The 19,136-nt window shown below is 39.6% G+C and overlaps 2 protein-coding genes across 5 annotated transcripts in view; one reads left to right on the top strand and one right to left on the bottom strand.

The window, feature by feature from the left end:
• The first annotated feature begins 1,351 nt into the window (after positions 1–1,351).
• On the top strand, positions 1,352–14,133 carry MNS1 (meiosis specific nuclear structural 1). 2 transcript variants are annotated; one of them, XM_088063169.1, is made up of 13 exons: positions 1,352–1,391; positions 1,757–1,821; positions 3,286–3,357; positions 4,022–4,111; positions 4,251–4,439; positions 4,916–5,018; positions 5,839–6,068; positions 6,793–7,009; positions 7,088–7,195; positions 7,955–8,212; positions 9,091–9,216; positions 10,813–10,885; positions 12,785–14,133. In XM_088063169.1, exons 5-13 carry the CDS (start codon positions 4,270–4,272, stop codon positions 12,823–12,825), a joined length of 1,326 nt encoding a protein of 441 aa, XP_087919295.1. In that variant the 5' UTR covers positions 1,352–1,391; positions 1,757–1,821; positions 3,286–3,357; positions 4,022–4,111; positions 4,251–4,269; the 3' UTR covers positions 12,826–14,133. The 2 variants fall into 2 exon arrangements, with proteins under 2 accessions (XP_087919295.1, XP_005521528.2); XM_005521471.3 differs by lacking the exons at positions 1,352–1,391; positions 1,757–1,821; positions 3,286–3,357 and adding an exon at positions 3,535–3,590 and having other exon boundaries at positions 4,312–4,439.
• Positions 10,925–19,136, bottom strand: part of TEX9 (testis expressed 9) — a 47,508-nt gene continuing 39,296 nt past the window's right edge. For all 3 annotated transcript variants that reach the window (XM_088063171.1, XM_088063170.1, XM_088063172.1), the window contains 4 exons: positions 18,592–18,765; positions 14,734–14,868; positions 14,160–14,294; positions 10,925–12,486 (listed from right to left, as the gene is read on the bottom strand). In XM_088063171.1, the coding sequence (XP_087919297.1) occupies positions 12,409–12,486; positions 14,160–14,294; positions 14,734–14,868; positions 18,592–18,765 (522 nt within the window). In that variant the 3' untranslated portion in view covers positions 10,925–12,408. The remainder of the gene's footprint in view (positions 12,487–14,159; positions 14,295–14,733; positions 14,869–18,591; positions 18,766–19,136) is intronic.

Genomic DNA, 19,136 nt, shown 5'->3' with positions numbered 1-19,136 from the left:
TTTTAGTTTGGAGTCCATTATGTCATGAGTAAAAGATTGCTTCTGCCTACTGCTGTTACAGGACATGTTTTCCCTACTACTGTAGGATAATTAAAAAAAAAATAAATTAGTGCTAAGACTTTGTTTGACAGTGATAGCCCCTTAGCTGCTAAATCCGCTATCCCATCCATCACTAATCTCCAGCAAAGCAAGCATTAGTTTCTCTGTGACTTATCTAGGTCCTTAGTAGATCAATAGCACAGCTCAGATGTTTCAGTCTCTTCCCTCTTAATTCGCATTTATCTTTTCATCCAAAGAAGGTAAATTACCTCACAGAGAAGCTGTGTTATCCCCAATAGTGGTTTATAATGTTGCAAAGTCAGCATGACCCACATATCTTATCTCAGCTGGAATGCATTTGTCACTGTCTCATGTTATGATCATCTGGTAAAATGCCCTAGAAAAGAGGTAAACCTGCAAAATGGCTTCACCATTTTTGTTTAATGACCTTTTCTGCTACGTGCTCCTGTATAACCTTCAACTGAAACTGCTAAATAAAGGGAACTTACTTTTTCCCTTTAATGCTTCATTTCATCGTTTTTACCATTAGCATTCCTCAGCAGTCCTCACTTCTGCTGTCAGGAGTTCATCAGTGGGTGCTGATACTGAGTTTAAGAACTGACTCATTTATTAATACGCTGCGTTAACCCTGAGAAAGGACTGCTGAGTTTAACTCTACATTTGTACAGTTGGCTGCTGATTCCCTAAAGCTTTTCAGGCTCTAGGAGGGTTTAATGCTCTTAGGAAAAATAAATGAGAATCAGGTCACTGACCTATAACAGTAACCAGGCTGCTGCAAGAAGAAATGCTGTATGGAACAAGAGTTTGACAGCAGTTATGCAGACTCGTTCCTTTTCATACTATAGGAAGGTAGATATTTCATTATCCGTTATTCTATAAACTTCATAAACTATGTAATGGAAAAAACCCTTAAATATGAACACACTGGATTTCTAAGAAGTCTGACATAGCTGGTTGCTAAGACAGTGCATTTTTATTCTTCTGTAGAAGAGCAGAGCAACCCTGCCTGGACTGAACTCTGCTCTGCAAGTGTGAAATTCTTAGGTCTTTAACTGAGAAATTAATCAGTGCCATCAAGGAGCTCTGCTTTTTGACACGAGAAGGTAGGTGTGTTTTCAGCACAGTGCTTGATATCTTCCCAAATAAGAAGGTACAAGGGAGGCCCCTCCAGGGAGCAGCGACTTGCTGTGGCCGCACAGCTGGGAGGAGGAGCAGCAAAAACAGGTGCTTCCATCAGTGGAGGAGGAGCAGCCGAGTGATGATGACCTTGATGAGGAGGAGAACAGGATGTACTGAGAGGGCCTGGCACAGAAATGCTTGGCCAAGTGCAGGTGAGAGGAGAACCAACAGGGAGGTGCAGTCAGTGCCCGAGGGCCAGAGAGCAGCAGTGGTTACAAACTGAAAAAGGGGAACTTCTGGCTGGATGTAGAGGGAGGGAATAAAAAAATTAAGATGCTCAAGCTTTAGGATAGCAGCCTGCAGTTCCTGGGGGTGCTCTCAAGAAGAGATGAAACCAGCAGTTGCGTCTAAGTTGAAGGAATGATTGTTTTCTGTCTCTTAATGTATTCCACCTAATGGAAGAATAAGGCAAGGGCATATTGGGTGTTTCTGTGGAATTTCTGGGTTATTTTCTTCTTGTCCTCTACATGGAGTGACTGTGCTGGAAGGTTACTTGCCTTCCTTTGGAAATCTGCAGGTACAGTTTACTGAGCTGTTCCTGTGGCTTAATTAATGTTGGGGAAAGCAATCAGGACATTAAAGGTAAGAGTTTCTGAGCATAAACTGCTATAAGGTATTGAGGACAAAAGAATTCTCTGGTAGCTTTTTTTTTCTTCTTTGTGTTTTAAGCACTGTTCAGGAAATGTGAAAAGTATAGAAAATAAATGGACACTGAGGCTCCAAGGACGGGAAACCTCAAAATATTTTTCCATTGGGAATCTTCAGGGTATTAGTCCTGTGTCCTGTCCCTTCTGCGAAAGATACGCTACTAACAAATAGCTTACATGCCAATTCAAGCCACCTCTTAATTTTAAAAATAACTTTGTGAACTGACCCAATGGTCTCTGGTATGTATTTTGTTCAAGCATTTTCACTCCCACTTTTCTGCTGGAGTGCCTTGCTGACCTGGAGACTGACTCAAGGTGTGTTTGTGCTCTCCTTTTAGAGCTGTTCAAAGGGAGGATGTCATGTGAGCAAAGATGACATTTTACATCTCAAGGTTATTTGCTCTTATTTCCTGAAGTGAAGGGCAGGGACTTTATTTTGTTCTTTTGCTTGGTAAGAAAGAAAATTCCATTTATTTCCAGTGAGGTGCATATCTGTTTACTGAGGAGAAGGGACAGCAAAAATATCTTTTGCAGCTTTATTCCCCCAGTCCTGGCACCTCCAAACCTTGAGCACTCCAAGTCACTGCTGTACCAGAGAAGTTAAAAGATTCCTTCTTTCTAGGTCATTGCCTTGGAATCATTGGGGCACGGGGGGAGCAGTGTTTGACATTTACTTGTTTCCTTGCCTAATGTTGAAAAGAGAAGTATAGTGGTAACACCACTTGCAAAGAAGCATTAGGGAGCGTTTATATCTTTTTCTGTCTCATCTCTCTGCTTGTATCTTTTTAAACACATGGTCTCTTGCAGTTTATTCCTCCCTTCCTCAGGCATTGTGGGAAAACACTGTTCTCGTTAAAAGGACAGAGAATAACCAAAGCTTCAGAAAGAATACAACTAATTTCGGAAAATTTATAAAATATTTAAAATAGTAAGTGTTCTCATCCCAAAAAGATACAGACACATCTAGCACTGCATCAGTAGAAACAAGACATTCTTACCTAATTCTCAGAGGTGCTCCTCTCTTAAGCTTTATTAATTTTAACTAATTTTATAAAGTAGGTGGCATTAATGAGTTAAAAATACTGCTTTAAATAAGCTTAAATATCTTTAGTTTTACTTAACTATGTGGAAAGGAACATTAAGGTGAGGAAAGTGGGTGTGCAGAGTTTGGGCGATTGGATGCCACAGCATTGATTTCCTTGCTGGAGCAGAGTCAATCCAGAAAAACTGTAGGGGGCAGTTGTGCTCGTGTAAAGTCTCTCTGGAATATTGAAGGCTTGGTTTTCTTGAATAAAGCATACTCTGTACCAAGTAATCTTACCAGAATAATCTGTTTTGGTGATGTTCATGTTCTGGCTATTGTGTTCCGCCCTGCGCCTGTATCTTCCATACCTGCTAGAGATTCATCGTCATAGCTGTGAAGGAGAGAAAATCTTAATTAAACGCTGCCACCTGGGGTTTGTGTTTGGAGGTGAGTCGAATGCATTAATTACAAGTTACGATTCAAGAAATGCTTTTAAATATAATCTTTCAAAGTCCCCCCCGCGGTGACGTCACGCGGCCCTGGACCCGCCCATCCCTGGGTCACGTGTCGGGGGTCGGCTCACCATCTTGGCCAATCAGCGGAGGCGATTCCCCGGAAGTGAAACCGCGCCCTCGAGGCCGGCGGCGCCGCGCGTTGCCACGGCAACTGTCGGCGGGATGGTGAGAGGGAGCGAGGGGGGATCCGCGATCGGGGCTGGCATGGGGAGCGGGACCGTGAGGGGAGCGGGATAAGGGGCGGCATGGGGAGCGGGAGCGTGAGGGGAGCGGGATAAGGGGCGGCATGGGGAGCGGGACCGTGAGGGGAGCGGGATAAGGGGCGGCATGGGGAGCGGGAGCGTGAGGGGAGCGGGATAAGGGGCGGCATGGGGAGCGGGACCGTGAGGGGAGCGGGATAGGGGCCGGCATGGGGAGCGGGACCGTGAGGGGAGCGGGATAAGGGGCGGCATGGGGAGCGGGACCGTGAGGGGAGCGGGATAGGGGCCGGCATGGGGAGCGGGACTATGAGGGGAGCAGGGCCGGGGGCGGCATGGGGAGCGGGAGCGGGTCCCTGCGGCTGTCCTGCGCCACCGCCTCTCCCTTGTCGCCCGCAGGCGTCCGAGGAGCGGGAGTGGAGCAGACGGGCGGCCCGGCTGCGGGCCGAGCTGGAGCGGGAGCGGCGGCTGGATGAGGCGCTGCGGGCGGTAAGAGCTGCGGGGGCGACCGCGCTCAGGGAGGGGGAAGACTGAAGAGAAGTGTTCGCCTGGCTTTACCTTTGCTTGTCAAAAGCTTTCCCCATTCACAATCATTTACTGACTTGAATAGTCTTGCTTGACTGCACAGTCTCCTTGCCATCTCCTAAATGTGCATGTGTGAGAGTTGCTACGGAAATTGTTCTGATCAGGCAGAAGAGAACAGAAAGCAGAGAGTGCTGCAGCTGGAGCGAGAGCAGAAGCTGGCGGCTGAGCTGGCGAGGCGGGACCTCGAGAAAATGAAAGATGAAAAGATCAGGCAACAAGTCAGAGCAAACAGGTAATTCAGAAATTTCCCAGCTGTATCAAATTGGCTGCTCCTGTTATCAAGATTTGAGAAAGCTGTAGCAGGAGTGGAGACCACTCATTCTTGGAAGGAAAAGTTGCTTTGAGATCAAAGTATAATAGAAAATTAATTTTATGCAAATTTTGTCAATAAAAAATGTTGATCCATAAAATTTTTATTTTGAATATATGTATATGTACACTTGGGCATATCTGTGAGCAGACACGTGTGTGTATGTGTATTTGTGCTTATGTAGTTAGAAGTGAAGTACGCAGAACTGTTAGCATATGTAAAAATACAGGTAGCTCTTGTTTTTAAATGTATTTTTTTCTTTTCTGCCCTTTAACTAGAGCAATGTTTTTCATCAGTGTTGCCCCAATGAAAATTACTGTTTAAATAGTGATGGAAACTTAATTTTTTCCCCTAGATATCTACACCCTTGTAATAGGATAATTTTTTTCCCCCTCCAGTCTTGAACTTCGAGAGTTAGAAAGAAAGCTGAAATCTGCTTATATGAATAAAGAACGAGCTGCACAGATTGCTGAAAAAAAAGCTATATACGATGAGAAAATGGTAATTAGTGTATCCCAGCACCTGAGTCCTGTAACTCTTTGTACGGATTGTGCGGAAGATTTTTCCTTTGACCTTTTTATCTAAAATATTGTTTGAGCATTCAGTGTTACTGAAAATGTATTTTGTGTTATGAAGGATTAATTAACCAGTAATAACTAGCTATAAGAAAAAAATTTACTTTGCCATTGCAACTGAAGGAGTAGTGATTGAATTAGCTGTATGACTGGTTATAGTTGTTATTTTACTAGTTTTTAAATATTTATCCAAGTCAAAACTATGGTACTCTTTGTACAGTAAGTGTTTATAGTGGTGAATCCTTACATCAGAGTCTGGCTGTTGAAAACAATGTTACTGTTATTAAAGAGTGATCTGGGTAACTTCAGAAAGACTTGAAAATTTGTATAGAAAGATATTGGTGATCAGGCAGGTGATTCAGATGATGTTAATGCTTTATACAGAGTTCAGTGTAGGCAGTTGCTGTACAGCAATATGCTCATTGAGGGCGTTCTCTGCAGCCCAGCCCCATTCCAGTCATTGTGCTGATGTGAGTGAGTCCCACCTGTGCTCAAATGCTCAATACTTTGTTCTTTAAGTATTTTTAGTGCTCCCAAGTTGGTCAGATCTTGAGGATGCCCTTCAAGGTTTTTACTGACTGGATTAAGCTATTAAGCGTGTTAAGGCTCTATATTTATAGATTGAGGTGGAAGATGTTAATTTCTGGTAATGCTGCATAATTCCTTTCCCTACTGTGTATTTTTTTTCATTACAAGTTGTAGTAGTGGGAGTGAAAAGGAATCTTGCATTGCTTTTTCCCCCCTAGAAATGGGAGGATGAAGTAGCTCAAGAGATGAAAGAAGAGTACGACAGGTATCTGAAAGAAGAGATGTCTGCAGAACTGAGGCGAAACCAGGAGAAGAAAATGTACCATCAAGAACTGGACAAGCAGGTTGAGGAACAGGAGAAAAAGAAGCAAGAGGCTTATGAAGAGTTTCTAAGAGAGAAACTCATGATTGATGAAATTGTAAAAAAGATCTATGAGGAAGACCAAATGTTAGTTATTTTGAATTTTTATTATTTATTAATTTTAAACAAAGCAATTCATGTGATTCTGCACAGAAAGCTAATTTGTATGCACCTATTCCATATAGACTAAGACCCATTTTTGTTTTCCTTGGTCACATTTTATTAACAAGAGACTGACTTCCATGAATTTTCCTGTTGAAACTTCAGAATGTCCCAGTCAGTCTGGTGTCCTTGTTCCCCAAATATGAAATCCAGCTTATTTGCAGGAGAGCTTCCATTGGTCCCATCATGCTGGACACAACAGCACATTACACATTTCTGCCTCACCTTGTGTCCCTGCCTTGCCATGAGATGCTTTGTTTTCATGACTTAGGAACAGGGAAGGTTTCTGACAGCAGGGTATTGTGTGTGGGGTGGGTGGAGGGTTTAGTGTAAATAAAAAGTTTAGGGGTTGTGGTGATATTGGGCTTTCTTTTCTTCTTTCACTTTGATGGGGCATGTATAAAATGCAGCAGCAGTGAGTACTTTTGTGTACAGTCTGTCTTCCAGAAAGGTGTTAGACGTGAGATTCCCTTCTTGGGGCAGTTTATTACTAAGTATTTTCAATTAAGCTATCTAGTTTCTAGCTGAATGGTTAAGGAGAGTCATTTAAGTGTTAGTCTGTTGTTAATGGTGAGCATCTGGTTGATTAACTGTTACTCTGCAGTATGTTAAATAATTATTTGAACTTTTTTTTTTCCATCTTCTACAGGGAAAAACAACGTAAGTTAGATAAAATAAGAGAAACTCAGACATATATTGAAGAGTTTATTAAAGAACAAGCTATGTGGAGGAAAAGGAAACAGAAAGAGATGGAAGAAGAAAATAGGAAAATTATGGAGTTTGCCAACATGCAACGACAAAGAGAAGATGATAGGATGGCTAAAGTTCGAGATACTGAGGAGAAAAAACAGAGAGTTCAAAACATGGTATCAAAAATTGAAATTGTAGAAAAAATTGTTGTATGTTTTTGTCTTTCATTTAGAAACCTTTCCTCCTTGTAATAGCTTGCCAAGACCATGGAAAGAGAAGAACAGAGGCGTAGAGAACAAGAACAAATCCGCCAAGATCTGTATCTGGAAGAACAAGAAGCAATGGAAAGGAAGAAGGAGATGGTAAGTGCTGACAGGTACATGAAGGTGTTTTTTTTCCACACTTTGGATTTCTAAGTCTGCAGTGTTGTTTGTGACTTTGGAGTTTCCAGTTATGTTCTAGCACAAAGTATTTATTTTCAACACTATTTCCTAAATGTTGCCAGTCAGGCAATTTGTACATTAGCTTAGGTTTTGGAGGGAAAATTTTGTACTTTGAGTTTCCTTTTCTGTTCCTAATGTATTTAAGCTTTAATTTCAACCAGGAAGACCAGTGAAGGTTTTGAATACCCTTATGGCCCCATTTATACATTTATTTATCTTGTTTAGGAGAATATACCAGTAGCTTTCAAGTTTAGATTTAAACTCTAAGCAGTTTAATTAACTGCTTTTCTTCTGCATGTGTATTTCCTATGGGCCTGGCCACACTCCATCTTACCTTGCTGTGGGTGACAAACAAAATGTGACATAGGTTGTGATACCAAACACTGCTGGTTTTAGATTTAGTTCAGGATGACTGTCACGATGATTCCCTTCATCATAGTGGGGAAAAAAAATCCCCTTTAGTTTCGGACTTAATTTTGAGAGTCTTGTGACATTTGCCAAGCTGATTAATACTGGAGAGCACTGTCAGATATGCAATGTTTGCTCCAGTTAGTTATGCTAGAAGTTAAGAGTTACAGTAAATTTATTCCAAGATAAATCAAGTAGGTTGGCTGCTGCTGCTGTGAATTTTTCAAAGTATGTTCAGTAATACTGCATTTTACTAAATTTTCTTTATAGGCAGAAATTGAAAAGAGAATAAGGCAGCGCCTAGACTTAAGGCAAGCCTATGAAGAGCAATTTGCTGTAAAGGCAGCAGCACAACAAGCCATGAGAGAAGAGGAGGAAACTCTCCGGCAGCGGGTTTTGGCCAAGCTGGCTGAGGATGATCGCATTGAGCAGCTGAATGCACAGAAACGGAGAATGAAACAGCTTGAACACAAAACGGCCGTGGAAAAAATTCTTGAGGACCGTCGCAAACAGTGTATTGCAGAAAAAGTAAGAGTTTCATATCCACCTTTGGTTTGAGCAGAGTTTTTAATATGGGAATACTTGTGCTATCCTAAGGGACAATGCTGGTGTTGCTAGGGAAAGGTGTTGGGAATTGCAGAGAATAGCAGGGGGAACCAGGACTTTGTTTTGGTTTCTGATAAGGAAAAAGTATTTTTAGAGCTAACTTTTTGTAGCTCAAGAGGTTGGGGTTAACAACATCCCTGCCAACCCTGTGTAGCTGTGTATTGCAAATACCTCTTCAGGAGCCAAGAGAACAGCAACACAACTGCTGTCCTGTTCCACATCCCTGGTCAGCTGCACTGATGTGTGAGGAGGGGAAGGCCTAGCCTTGCTTTGAGGTTAAGTCTCTTTTATTGAGATCTGAGGAAGAAAAGGTGTAAGCTGAAAGCACATTAAATCCCATACTGCTGTTTTCAGACCTGTGTAATGTGAATGGCAATTTCCAGTCATCAGTATGAGAATTCTTACCTATTGCTCCTTTGCCTGGATTAGCAGTAGGGCAGGAACAGACTAACTTGTCTGAGAGCCAAAAAGCCACCAGAACTGAACACTGCCTGCCTTCAAAAGGGCTTCTGACACCAAACACTTGGCTAGCAGATTCACCCCATGATTTGCTGTTCAGTTTTCTCTTTTGTCTGAGATTGTTTTCCAGTTGCCAGACAGGTGTTGTTTAAGCAATGCTTTGTGGGGTTTTACATTCACTTTTCCATCCTTTCCAAGAAAATTTCCTGTGACCAGGAATTAGTAAGTGGAAGTTTAAATTTACTCCACTGAAATTTTTTCTCTTTATGCTGTTGTGGAGAGTGGCAGAAACAAATGTTCACAGAGCTGAAACAGAATTTAGGAGAACTTATTTATTGTAGGAACGTGAACTTGAAGAAAGAGATTTAGAGAAGAGAAGACAAGAAAGTATCCGTGCAATTATTGAAGAAGAGAGACAGAAACTCTTGAAAGAGCATGCATGGAAATTGTTGGGTTATCTTCCTCGAGTAAGTGAATTGTATTTTAAATATTTTTAATGTCTGTCCTGTAAACTGGTTTTCTCCTGGATAGTTCAAGGTGAAGTTGCAGAATTGTGGGTGTTCCTGGAGTCAGTGGATGTCCTTACTGTGTCAGCTCACGTGCACTCACCTCTTCCTTTTGCTTTTGTGTCGGGACCCATTTACAGCACTGCTCTTTCTGCTGAAGAGCTTTGGGCTCTCTGGCACTATTGATGCCTTGTACAGAACTCAGAAAGCTTCCATAGAGCTTTGCATGTCCAGTTTGAAATATGGAACTTGAGTTCTACAGCAGGGCTTCTCTAGCTAGAAAGGGGTCCATCACCTCTAAAAACCTGTTTCCACCAAATTTCTCAGCTGGGGTTTTGGCAGCAATTTCTTGCAGCTCTGGCTTGTCTGCCAACTATTCCCTAACTATGGACTCTTCAGCAGTGCAATGAACTGCAGCATTTACAGAAGCATTACAGAGCTTGCTCTGTTCATCCCTGCTTTTAAAAGTTAAAAATATGGAAGCAGTTATTGCAATAGGAATAAACTACAATTTATTTTGTATTGTGCTTCATAATTGGAAAGCTCTCATAGTGGTACACAAATGAACAGAGAGCTGCCTTCAGGATATAAAAATGCATTTGCAGTAGAGAGGGAACTATCCAGCTGGTTAAAGAAATTCTGCAGTATTGGAAAATGTTAAGTAGAGTTTAATTTTTATTCAAATATTAATACAATAATTTGTGCGGGAATTTTTAACACTTGGAGTGAATTTTTCTCTAATGTAGATGTAATTAAAGGATAACTCATATTGACAAAATTTTGATAAACTTTTCTGGTTTGAATTTGCTGCTGTAGGAAGCCTTGGCAATTTCAGTGTCCAGGGCTCACACGTGTACCATGTACGATGTTCTACTTTTCTGTTCTCTGCTTCAACACTGTGTCTGAGTTAGGTGCTCCTACATCACATTACTTCACTCAAAATGGTTAAACAGCAAAGTGCTACTAAATTGGAAACTTTCCAATATAAATGCAGTTTGTAGTCTTTTCTTCTTTTTTAAATGCTGCAAGGTATGTTCTGTGGGCTATACATATTTTTAGAAGTAAAATTAATTTAGAATTAATTAGAAATTTAAATTTCTGTGTGCCTCAGCTTCTCTCCCCAGAAATATAGTTTTTGATTAAGTTGTCCAGCATTACTTAATTATCAGTTATTTCTTTGTATGAGCTAATTCCAACACAGGTAAAGGTGGAGACAGAGCCCCAGCCCAGTCAGGGCCTCTCTTCACTGCAGTTGCTTGTTTTTACTAAACCTGCTCCTGTGCTGTACTGACTGTAATTGTTCTGTGAGCAAGAGAATGCAGCTAAATGTCTATTGGCAGAACAAAAGGGGGGGTCTAGATTAGCACTGATTTGTAACTCACCTGTTAAGGTTTTGTAATGGTTTTCAGGTAACATAACATAGCTTTAAAGGTAATATAACAGTATTATAGATACCCTTATGGATACCTTTTATTTTCTTCCAAAGAAAATTTCAGAGATCCACAGTAATCTCTCTACTTTGTTTTACCTTCTGATATTTCTTTCCCATTAATGCAGGGAATAATCAAAGACGAAAACGACATTAACATGCTTGGAGAAGATTTCAGGTTGGCTTACCAGCAGAGAAGAGGTAATGAACTTTCAGAAGAGAGCTGAACCTTCCCCCAGCTCAGCTCCTGCTTTGCCACTAGGTGTCAGCTGATTCCCAGTGAAAACTTCCATTTGCTTTTAATAGTGAGGAATTCCTTTTTAATAGCATTAAAAGCCTTCATTTTAAAACCAAAGTTCTAAACAGATGAGCAGTTAGTTTTTATGTAAGTGTGTGCTCCACTTGATTTTTTCACCAATAAACTATTCTGGAGTTCTCAATTATCCTCAGTCAGTCATGTAGTAGTGTTAGAAATGTTTTCCTCAGCAACACAGCAGAAACCTAACCTAGCTTGTGTATTCCAGTCTGGACTAAAGGATCCTCCTAATGCACTAGTTCAGGGAAGATGTGGCTGTACTGGCACTACACTACAATCCTCATTTCAATGTAGTGTCTCATCTCCATGAGGTAGGTCTGAGGTACTTCTGATAGAAGTATAGGTACTGATAGGTACTGATAGGATCTAAACAGAGATGATATGTCATTCTGAGGTCAGAACTACTGTTTATACCTTTCTTTCAGGGCATAAACTGACTACTTTTGTCCCATGTTCTTATTCACTTACTCTGAGGGAGGAATCCAGTGAAATAGCTGAAGTCTGGCAGAGGTTCATGCAAGCAGCACAGGCTTTTATTGCTCCTGTTCATTTATGTACACACAATAGGCTCAGCTCATCTACCCTGAATCTGTTTTCTAGTTATTGATTACAATGATGACTAATGAAATTTTTAAGGATGTAATGCTTGTAGAGCACCTGTAAATACGGAGTCATTGCTCCTGCCTGTATCCCAAAGAAGCACCTGATGGTCAGGGAAAGGTTTAATTACTTTCACTTTGACTGAAGGAACAGTTTTACACAATACAGCTCCATGGGACTGTGGAGTCTGGGCAATGAAGGGCAAGTCTCATGTATGGTTATGCCAGCCAGGAGCTAAGATGTAATGGCTAAAACAAGTTATGGTCATTTCTATAAAGGAGCTGTTGGTGCTTAAATTAGATGCCAGACCAGCTAGCTTTGAGGGGAGATCTGATACAGAGAACAGACAAGGCCAATTTTCCAACCACGTGTTCTAAAAAGGACATGACATTTTCTTCTCAACTGGATCACTGGTTAGTTTATTTCTGTTGCAACAAGGAATATTCTGAGATTAAATCCTGACTTCCTTGGACTGAATATTACCACAGGGAAGGTACAGTTTTAAATGCTAGAACAGAGCAAATTGATAACAAAGTTCACTTGTTGGAATATTCCTTCTATGGTCTGTGCTTCTCTGCTCCTTTCAGAATGGGCAGTTTGGGCTGACAATGAAGTAGAATTCGTGTTTCATATGACATTACAACACAAGCTATCAGGCTTACGAAAGTTAAAACTATTTAACATAAGCAAAATCAACAAAATCAATTCAGTGGAATAAACAGTTATTAACTATTAATGAGGACTCATATACGGTACATTATTTTGAGACTATCTGACTCATCTTTCAAACAGAAGTTAATTAATGGGATCAATAATTTCCCCACTCAAGGGCTTTCATGAACTCCTCTTCGGTAAAAGAAAGCATCTTGGCAGCTTCAATGTGCATCTAAAAGAAACCCAAAAAACAGAAGAGAGCAGAAAGTAAAATAGTGTGAATGACCAATACAAAATCCTGGGATTTTTATTTAAAAAAAACTGGGATATTTTATGGGTTTTAATAAAGCACAAAAATTCCTGAAAATCTGACAACTCTTGTGACTTCTGAAAAACACATGTAAGAAAACCGGTCCATGTTCTTTCAAGCTGATCAATATACAATTTACATTAAAGGTATTACAGAGCAAATCATCCCACTCCTGGTATTTAATGTCTTTGGGGAATTTTTTCCCTCTGTCATTCTTCAGGCTCTGTCTGTTCTGTGCGTCTGAACCTGTCACACAAATAGCCCAAATCAGGTTTTTCTAATTCATTCAACAAAAGACCCGTTTGAAGCAGACTTGAAGTCCTTCCACTGACTGTGAATACTGGGCACATGTGAGCTTCAGCTGCCCTTCCCCAGTGCCTTCTGCCAGAAGCTGCAAGGGGCAGTGTTAGCCCCAGTCTCTTACATGTCCCTCCAGTCACAGTCTCTTCCAAAAGGACAACTCACAGCATCCTTCTTCTGTGATTAATACTTTTTGTAAGAAAAGGTAAGTGGCTTTCTGGCCTGTCTGCAGTTCTGATACTTTTGTATTTATTTATTTTGTATTCTGATACATTTGTAATTATTAAAAAAGTATTTAATGCAGTTTGTGGCATTTGTCTGAGACCATGGGTTTGGTTCCCAGTCAAACAGAAATGCTGCTCTGTGACACCCCTTTCAGTGAATTCATGTTCCAGAGGACAATGAGCTGCCTCACCTGGGAGAACATATTTTGAGCGAATGCTGTGTGGTTTTCATTCTCAAAATAAACTTGCAGAGCTAGAAGAGCCAGCTGAAGACTAAGCTAGCACTGTTGCTATTAGGTGAATCCCCAGGATCTCCTCTGCATCCTGTTCCTGCCAGAAAAATTCTCTTGCACTGGAAATACATAAGCAGCCCCACTTCCTCTTATTCCACTTACCTATCCTCCTTTGCCCTGTGTTGGGGAGGTTATTCCAGATTCAAGGGTATAGTTTCATATTGCAATTCCCAGTTCTTAGGATAAGTTTGTGTATTTTGCATCCTGAAGTTGCCACTTCATACAGAACTATTTTTCCTCTAGGGGCTCAACAGCTTCAAAAGTGTTTACTAAATGTCTGGTGATCACTGAGTACCCAAAGGGTAAATAAAATGTTCTACTTCCTTATCTCTAAGGCTGGCCCTTCTTAAAGGGGGTTCTGCTCAAGCCACCATACATTGCTTATTTTAGCTGTCTTACAGCTTTGGTTTGAGAGTGCAAGAAGTGCATTGACTTCATCTCAAAATGAATGCCACAAGATTCAGCAGAGTAAGCAATTGGAAGTGACCCACCCTGTGGTGTTAAGGTCCTGCCCAGGCCATAGCTCTACATGTCTCATGCAGCCTCAGAAGGAAAACTGATGGAAATGACTGCACACATCCCAAGTATTTTAAGTGAAAGGTGTGATGGAACTAGTAAGTGGAAAATCATTTGATTTGGGCAATATCTCTTAGTATACAGTCCTCTCAGTTTAATTTCCTTCCATGTAAACTCACAGTTTTCAGGATTACTTTACTGGACAGCAGACACATTTAGCTGGAGGTTGTTAACTGAAATATATCCATAGTTTGCTTCTTACCTTTTGTCTCTTCAAAATATCAATTAACTTTAACTGCTTTTTAAAACCTGTAATTAGCTCTCCTTTTTGTTTCTGCAGTTTCTTGTTTTCTGTTTTTAATTCTTCGATCATTTTGAGTTCTTGGTTTGCTACATCCTACCAAGGGAAGAAAAAGAGAAATGTATTAATTATGAAAATGGTGCTTTAACCAATGAAACCTGGCATTACATAAGAAAATGAAACAGTAGCCACGCACTGAAAAGAAATGGGATTAATCAAAAATCAATTAAGAGCTGTGGTTTGCTTTTGTATGTATTAAGTGTGTATATGTACTTCTCCCTCTTTCTAAACATGTCTCATTTTCACACAAATGAGGAAAATCAGAAAGGTTTTAACTTCATTCTGTACATTTTTTCTTTCTGCAGAGGCTGCAGTAGTATCCTCGAAGGTAACTTATTGAGGCCTTTTGTGACTTGCTCCAAGTTAATTTTGAGGCTGCCTGATACAAAGCTTCCAAAGCCCATCAAGCCTTTTGTCTTATTCTAGCATTACTGAGTGATTACAGACTGGAAATTGTTTTCCTAAGCCATAGTACCTTGTTGCTTTGCTTCAGTTTATTCAGCTCCACTTTATACTTTTCCACTTCTTCCAAGGCCCTGTTTAAACGAACCTCTGTTGCACTCTGAGTGGTTGCAGCCTGCTTTTGGGCCCGCTTTAGATTCTCCAACTCCTATTTGAAGCAAAGGACGAACCCAATAAAAACATTATGAATAACGGTGTTCTAACAAATATTGTATCAACAACACATTTACAAAAAGGCTCACCTTTGAAAGCTGAAGAGTCTATGAACTTCTTTGGCCTGCAGATAGAATCTGTCTCAAAGACATTCTGCTGTTAAAACATCCCCTTCTCCTTTGAAATCTTGAAAAAGGATCTTTCTCATCTTTATTTTTTTTACAATTCCCTTGGAGTAATTGTGAAGCTGATCATGTAAAACCACAGGACTGACTGAAAAACGTTGCATGATCAGTCAGAAAAAGAGAAAAAAATATCACTTTGTCCACTCTGTGGCAGATTTTGGAATGGTGTCTCAAGTTCCCAGCTGTTGCTTCCCACCTGCTACTTTCACCTCTTTGCCTCAGAGATTACTACATGAAATTACCACCAAGAAGTTAAAGCAGCCTACTGAAGAAGGCTGAGGGTAGTAACTATTTAATCTCACAGGAAATAGTTCATTGAGTGTTATGGCACTAATCAATAGTGAGACAGTGACAGTATTTCATAGTGCAGTAAGTGAGAGAAAGAGACCAAGTTGAGGAGCAGAATAATGAGACTAAAGATCAGGGCATATAGATAACATACAAAATAAAAGAAATAAACAATTCTGACAGAAAGAACACATCTTGTGTTTTATAAAAAAGAAATAGACTTTTTCTTTAAAGTATCATATTTTTAGTAACGGGCACAGAAAGATTCTTTTAACCAAATCAAGGTAGAGAGGGGGCTTACTGATAATGAGGCGGCCCTCAGACTGCCTCATTTCTGAGTAATTGTTCTATTTTCTCAATTCTACACCTGTTCTGTGGTGCTTATTCAAGACTTCCACATCATTTATCCAGGAAATACATACTAACTGACCTCTTTGTCCTACATCAAGATGATGGAGCTGTGAATATAGTCTACTAAATCTTTTGTGCTATGTATTTTATTCTGCATTAGTATGAAAAGCTTTGGAATATAGTCTTTCAAAGCACTTAATGACAAAAAAAAAAAAGTCTACATGCAATGCAAATTACTTATCAGCTAATCAGATCATTTAATGAAAGAATTCTAAGAATTCTAAGAATTCTTTTAGGGATTTTTGACATTTACTGTCACACATAATATCTTATCAAGGACTTTTTTTACAAGTCATCCAGTGAGGGTATATTGTTAAAGATATTCAAATCAAAATTTTTAATCTTAAAAATGCCTGAAATAAATGTTTTATTTTATAACTAGGCAAGGTTTCTGCCATTCCTTCAACACATTAAGTCAAAGCTGGATTAGTTTTCTCATACAATGTTTCTCAAAGAGGGCGCAGGATAAACCACTGTGTTTTAAAATTGCATCCCATTTCAATTTCTGAATTTTCCCCACTGTTCTGCCATGACTGAGGTACTTGAGTGTCAGTGGGGCTGTGATGGCCTATGAGTAACCCTCACCAGGCCTTCTGTCCTCCCAGCAGCAGTGTAGGCAGCACTGCTTTCTTTAGGAAGCTCTGCAACATCTCTCCAAAAAACAATTTTGAGAGAAGGTGTACTTAACATCAAGCCCTTCTTCAAGGCACATGATAAACCCCTGCACAAAAGATTTAAGACTAAGAGTACAACTTCTGTGTTTCCCAGACCAGTATCTAACATTACAGCACAGCTGAATAAGTGAGAGAAAGGAAGGAATGTTCTTGTACACCAGTGGTGAAAAAGAGATGAGAGAGGTGATAGCATTTATTAGATCAACTGGACAGAAAACAGTTGGATTGCTGGAAAGAATTTGGTTACTGCCTTAGGTGGGTACTGCAGCAGTAATATTCATAGAGACTGAATGCCAAAAGAATAAAATGTAAAAATAACAAAGTAGTTACCATATTTCAGGTAAATTGTGAAAGGCAGGTAAGAATCTTTCCCTAGGCACATATAAAAAGTACCCTGGGGGATTAATGAGTTTACAAAAATTTGATAATCTAAGGAGTTTGGGGAAGCATGTATCATACCTTAGGTCTACCATCATCTGCATTGCAACAACAGAAAGAGCAATAAAAGCCCCAAAATTACATTTGTGATCTCTCAGCTATACAGAAAACTTTCTCTAGACCAAAAGAGTAATGAGAGTTCAGCAGCACAGTAAAAAAACTACTACATATTTCAAGCCTGTGTGCACAGGAAATTGCTTTTAAACACGTCTAGAACTGATCTACACCACATTAATTAAACAGGATTGACTAATACATTGTATCTTAAAAATACAGCAGTTTTTAGACTTTTAAACTCTCAGGAGATTGGAGCAGTTACTGCAAAATGCATGGTTTTTGCAGTTAGATAATTTATTATAGCAGAAAAAATATGTAAAATAACTTCTGATTTAGCAGAGAATTACATATACTTCGAGTTTTTTGCTTAGTATTTTAAAGGACTGCTACTATTTATCATGACCATGACTGATTGGTAACCTTGACAAATTTTAGAAAACACAACCTATGAGGAGCAATTGAAGCAATTGAGGATGGTAAATCCAAAGCAAAGACCAGTGAAGGAAGCGACCATATTCTGCATATGGTACCTGTATGGTGGAGGTGAATCAACTTTTCATCCTATTTCCTAAATACTTTCTAACTGTGACTATGTGCAAGGAAGTAGCAGAAACTGCCATTCCAGAAGGCTGTAAGTACAGGTTAAACAAACTTATGTCCAGGATGGTATGAATATATTTTGTCCTGCCTTGTTTTAAGAGAAGGAACTAAATTACTGTAAATCTCTAGGTCCTATTAACTGTGAGCTGATGAGTAACACAAATAGTAGTACTGAATATTTTTCCTTACAGATACACAATCACTATAAGGGACTTTAAAACCTCCAAGCATCTGCACAAAAAACCACAAAAACCATGTTAGTTTTAAAATGCCAGAACTACGAAACATCAAGATGCCCACACAAATCCATACTATGATTTAATGAAAGTATGAGACTTTGATGGGCTGAGCTGTGTTCTGTTTTCTCCAAGTTTTTAACTGAAACATTCTCTTGGTTGTATTACATGTACTACCCAACACTGTTACGTGGTTTTGAAGTCAACCTCTCTAGCTCTGAGTAATTAAAGAAAAACTCATGCTGCCCTTAAGATTAAGTTCCAAACAAAGCAAGCTGTGTACGCAGCCATCTGCTGCGCCAGGCACGGGCATGGGGCAGCAGCTGCAGCTGCGCTCGCTTGGGCTCAGCCACACTGTAGTACCTGCTTCTCCAACAGTCCATCTGCAATAAAGACATCCCTTCCCTCACCTGCAGAAGATACTGTTAGAAGCTGTAGGTGCTTCTAAAAAACAAGTTCACTATGTTCTACAGCTTACAATAGAATTTACAGAATTGATTTTTTAAAAATTGTAATTAAAACCTCTTTTTTAAATTTGACAGCAGTTTCTGAAAAGGTAGTTTTCTCTCTTGTGTGTCTTGTACATAGGAATTTAATTTTAAACACCAAAATATATGATGTAGAAGAAGAAAAGCAGTTAGCAGAATATATTGTTTCTTCCTTTAAAAAAAATATAAGGCTATTTAAAAATACAATTTATTAATTAACAGACATTGAAACACTAATCAGATCTTTGGACATGGCTCTATCAATCCATCAGGGAACAGAGGGTAATTTGATGTGGGTTTTTTCCCTTTTTTGAGATAAATGAGATTAATATCTGCAATACCTTTTCTAGTGCAGTGACCTCTTGTTGTAACTCTTCGGTTTTTTTGTTTGCTTCTTGTGACAACATTTTGTACTTCTCAGTCTGAGACTGCTGCAGGCTGATTGTTCGTTGCAGTCTTGTGTTTTCTTCTTCAGTATCTTTAAGCCGAGTTTCTAAATTCTGATTTTCATCATCCTGTACAGCAGCAATTAGCAAAAAAACCCCAACTAAATTAGTGCAAGGAAGCAGGAGGGTAATGCAGTAAAAAAGTCATGTAAATAAAAGGCACTAAGAATATATGTGCTGTAGATTTAGAGATAGCAACAAGTAAGACTAAGAAAACAAAACACCCTTCTACCAAGATAATACTGTAAAAAACAGTAACACTTTTCTCATTTAATTTTCTGCAGTCTTTTACCTGAAACTGTCTAGTAACAGTATAGAAAACATTTCTGAGAGCTCAAAGGTTTTGAAAAGAATCAAAATGTTATAGAATTATATGAATAACAGTGGCACATAGATATTTTGTGACATTTTTGTGAGAATAGCTAAATGCATATATTAGG

Source organism: Pseudopodoces humilis, chromosome 16 (genome assembly GCF_049639895.1).
Source record: "Pseudopodoces humilis isolate 2021_Gansu_Grassland_sample_001 chromosome 16, ASM4963989v1, whole genome shotgun sequence".
In the NCBI taxonomy this organism is placed as follows: domain Eukaryota; kingdom Metazoa; phylum Chordata; class Aves; order Passeriformes; family Paridae; genus Pseudopodoces; species Pseudopodoces humilis.
The sequence above is the reverse complement of the archived record's forward strand: the minus strand, read 5'-3'. Positions and strand labels throughout refer to the sequence as shown.

Coding starts and splice junctions, on each gene's coding strand:
- MNS1 (XM_005521471.3), top strand. Junction 7,010..7,087: donor AACAGAGAGTTCAAAACATG/GTATCAAAAATT, acceptor TCCTTGTAATAG/CTTGCCAAGACCATGGAAAG. Junction 9,217..10,812: donor TGTTGGGTTATCTTCCTCGA/GTAAGTGAATTG, acceptor CCATTAATGCAG/GGAATAATCAAAGACGAAAA.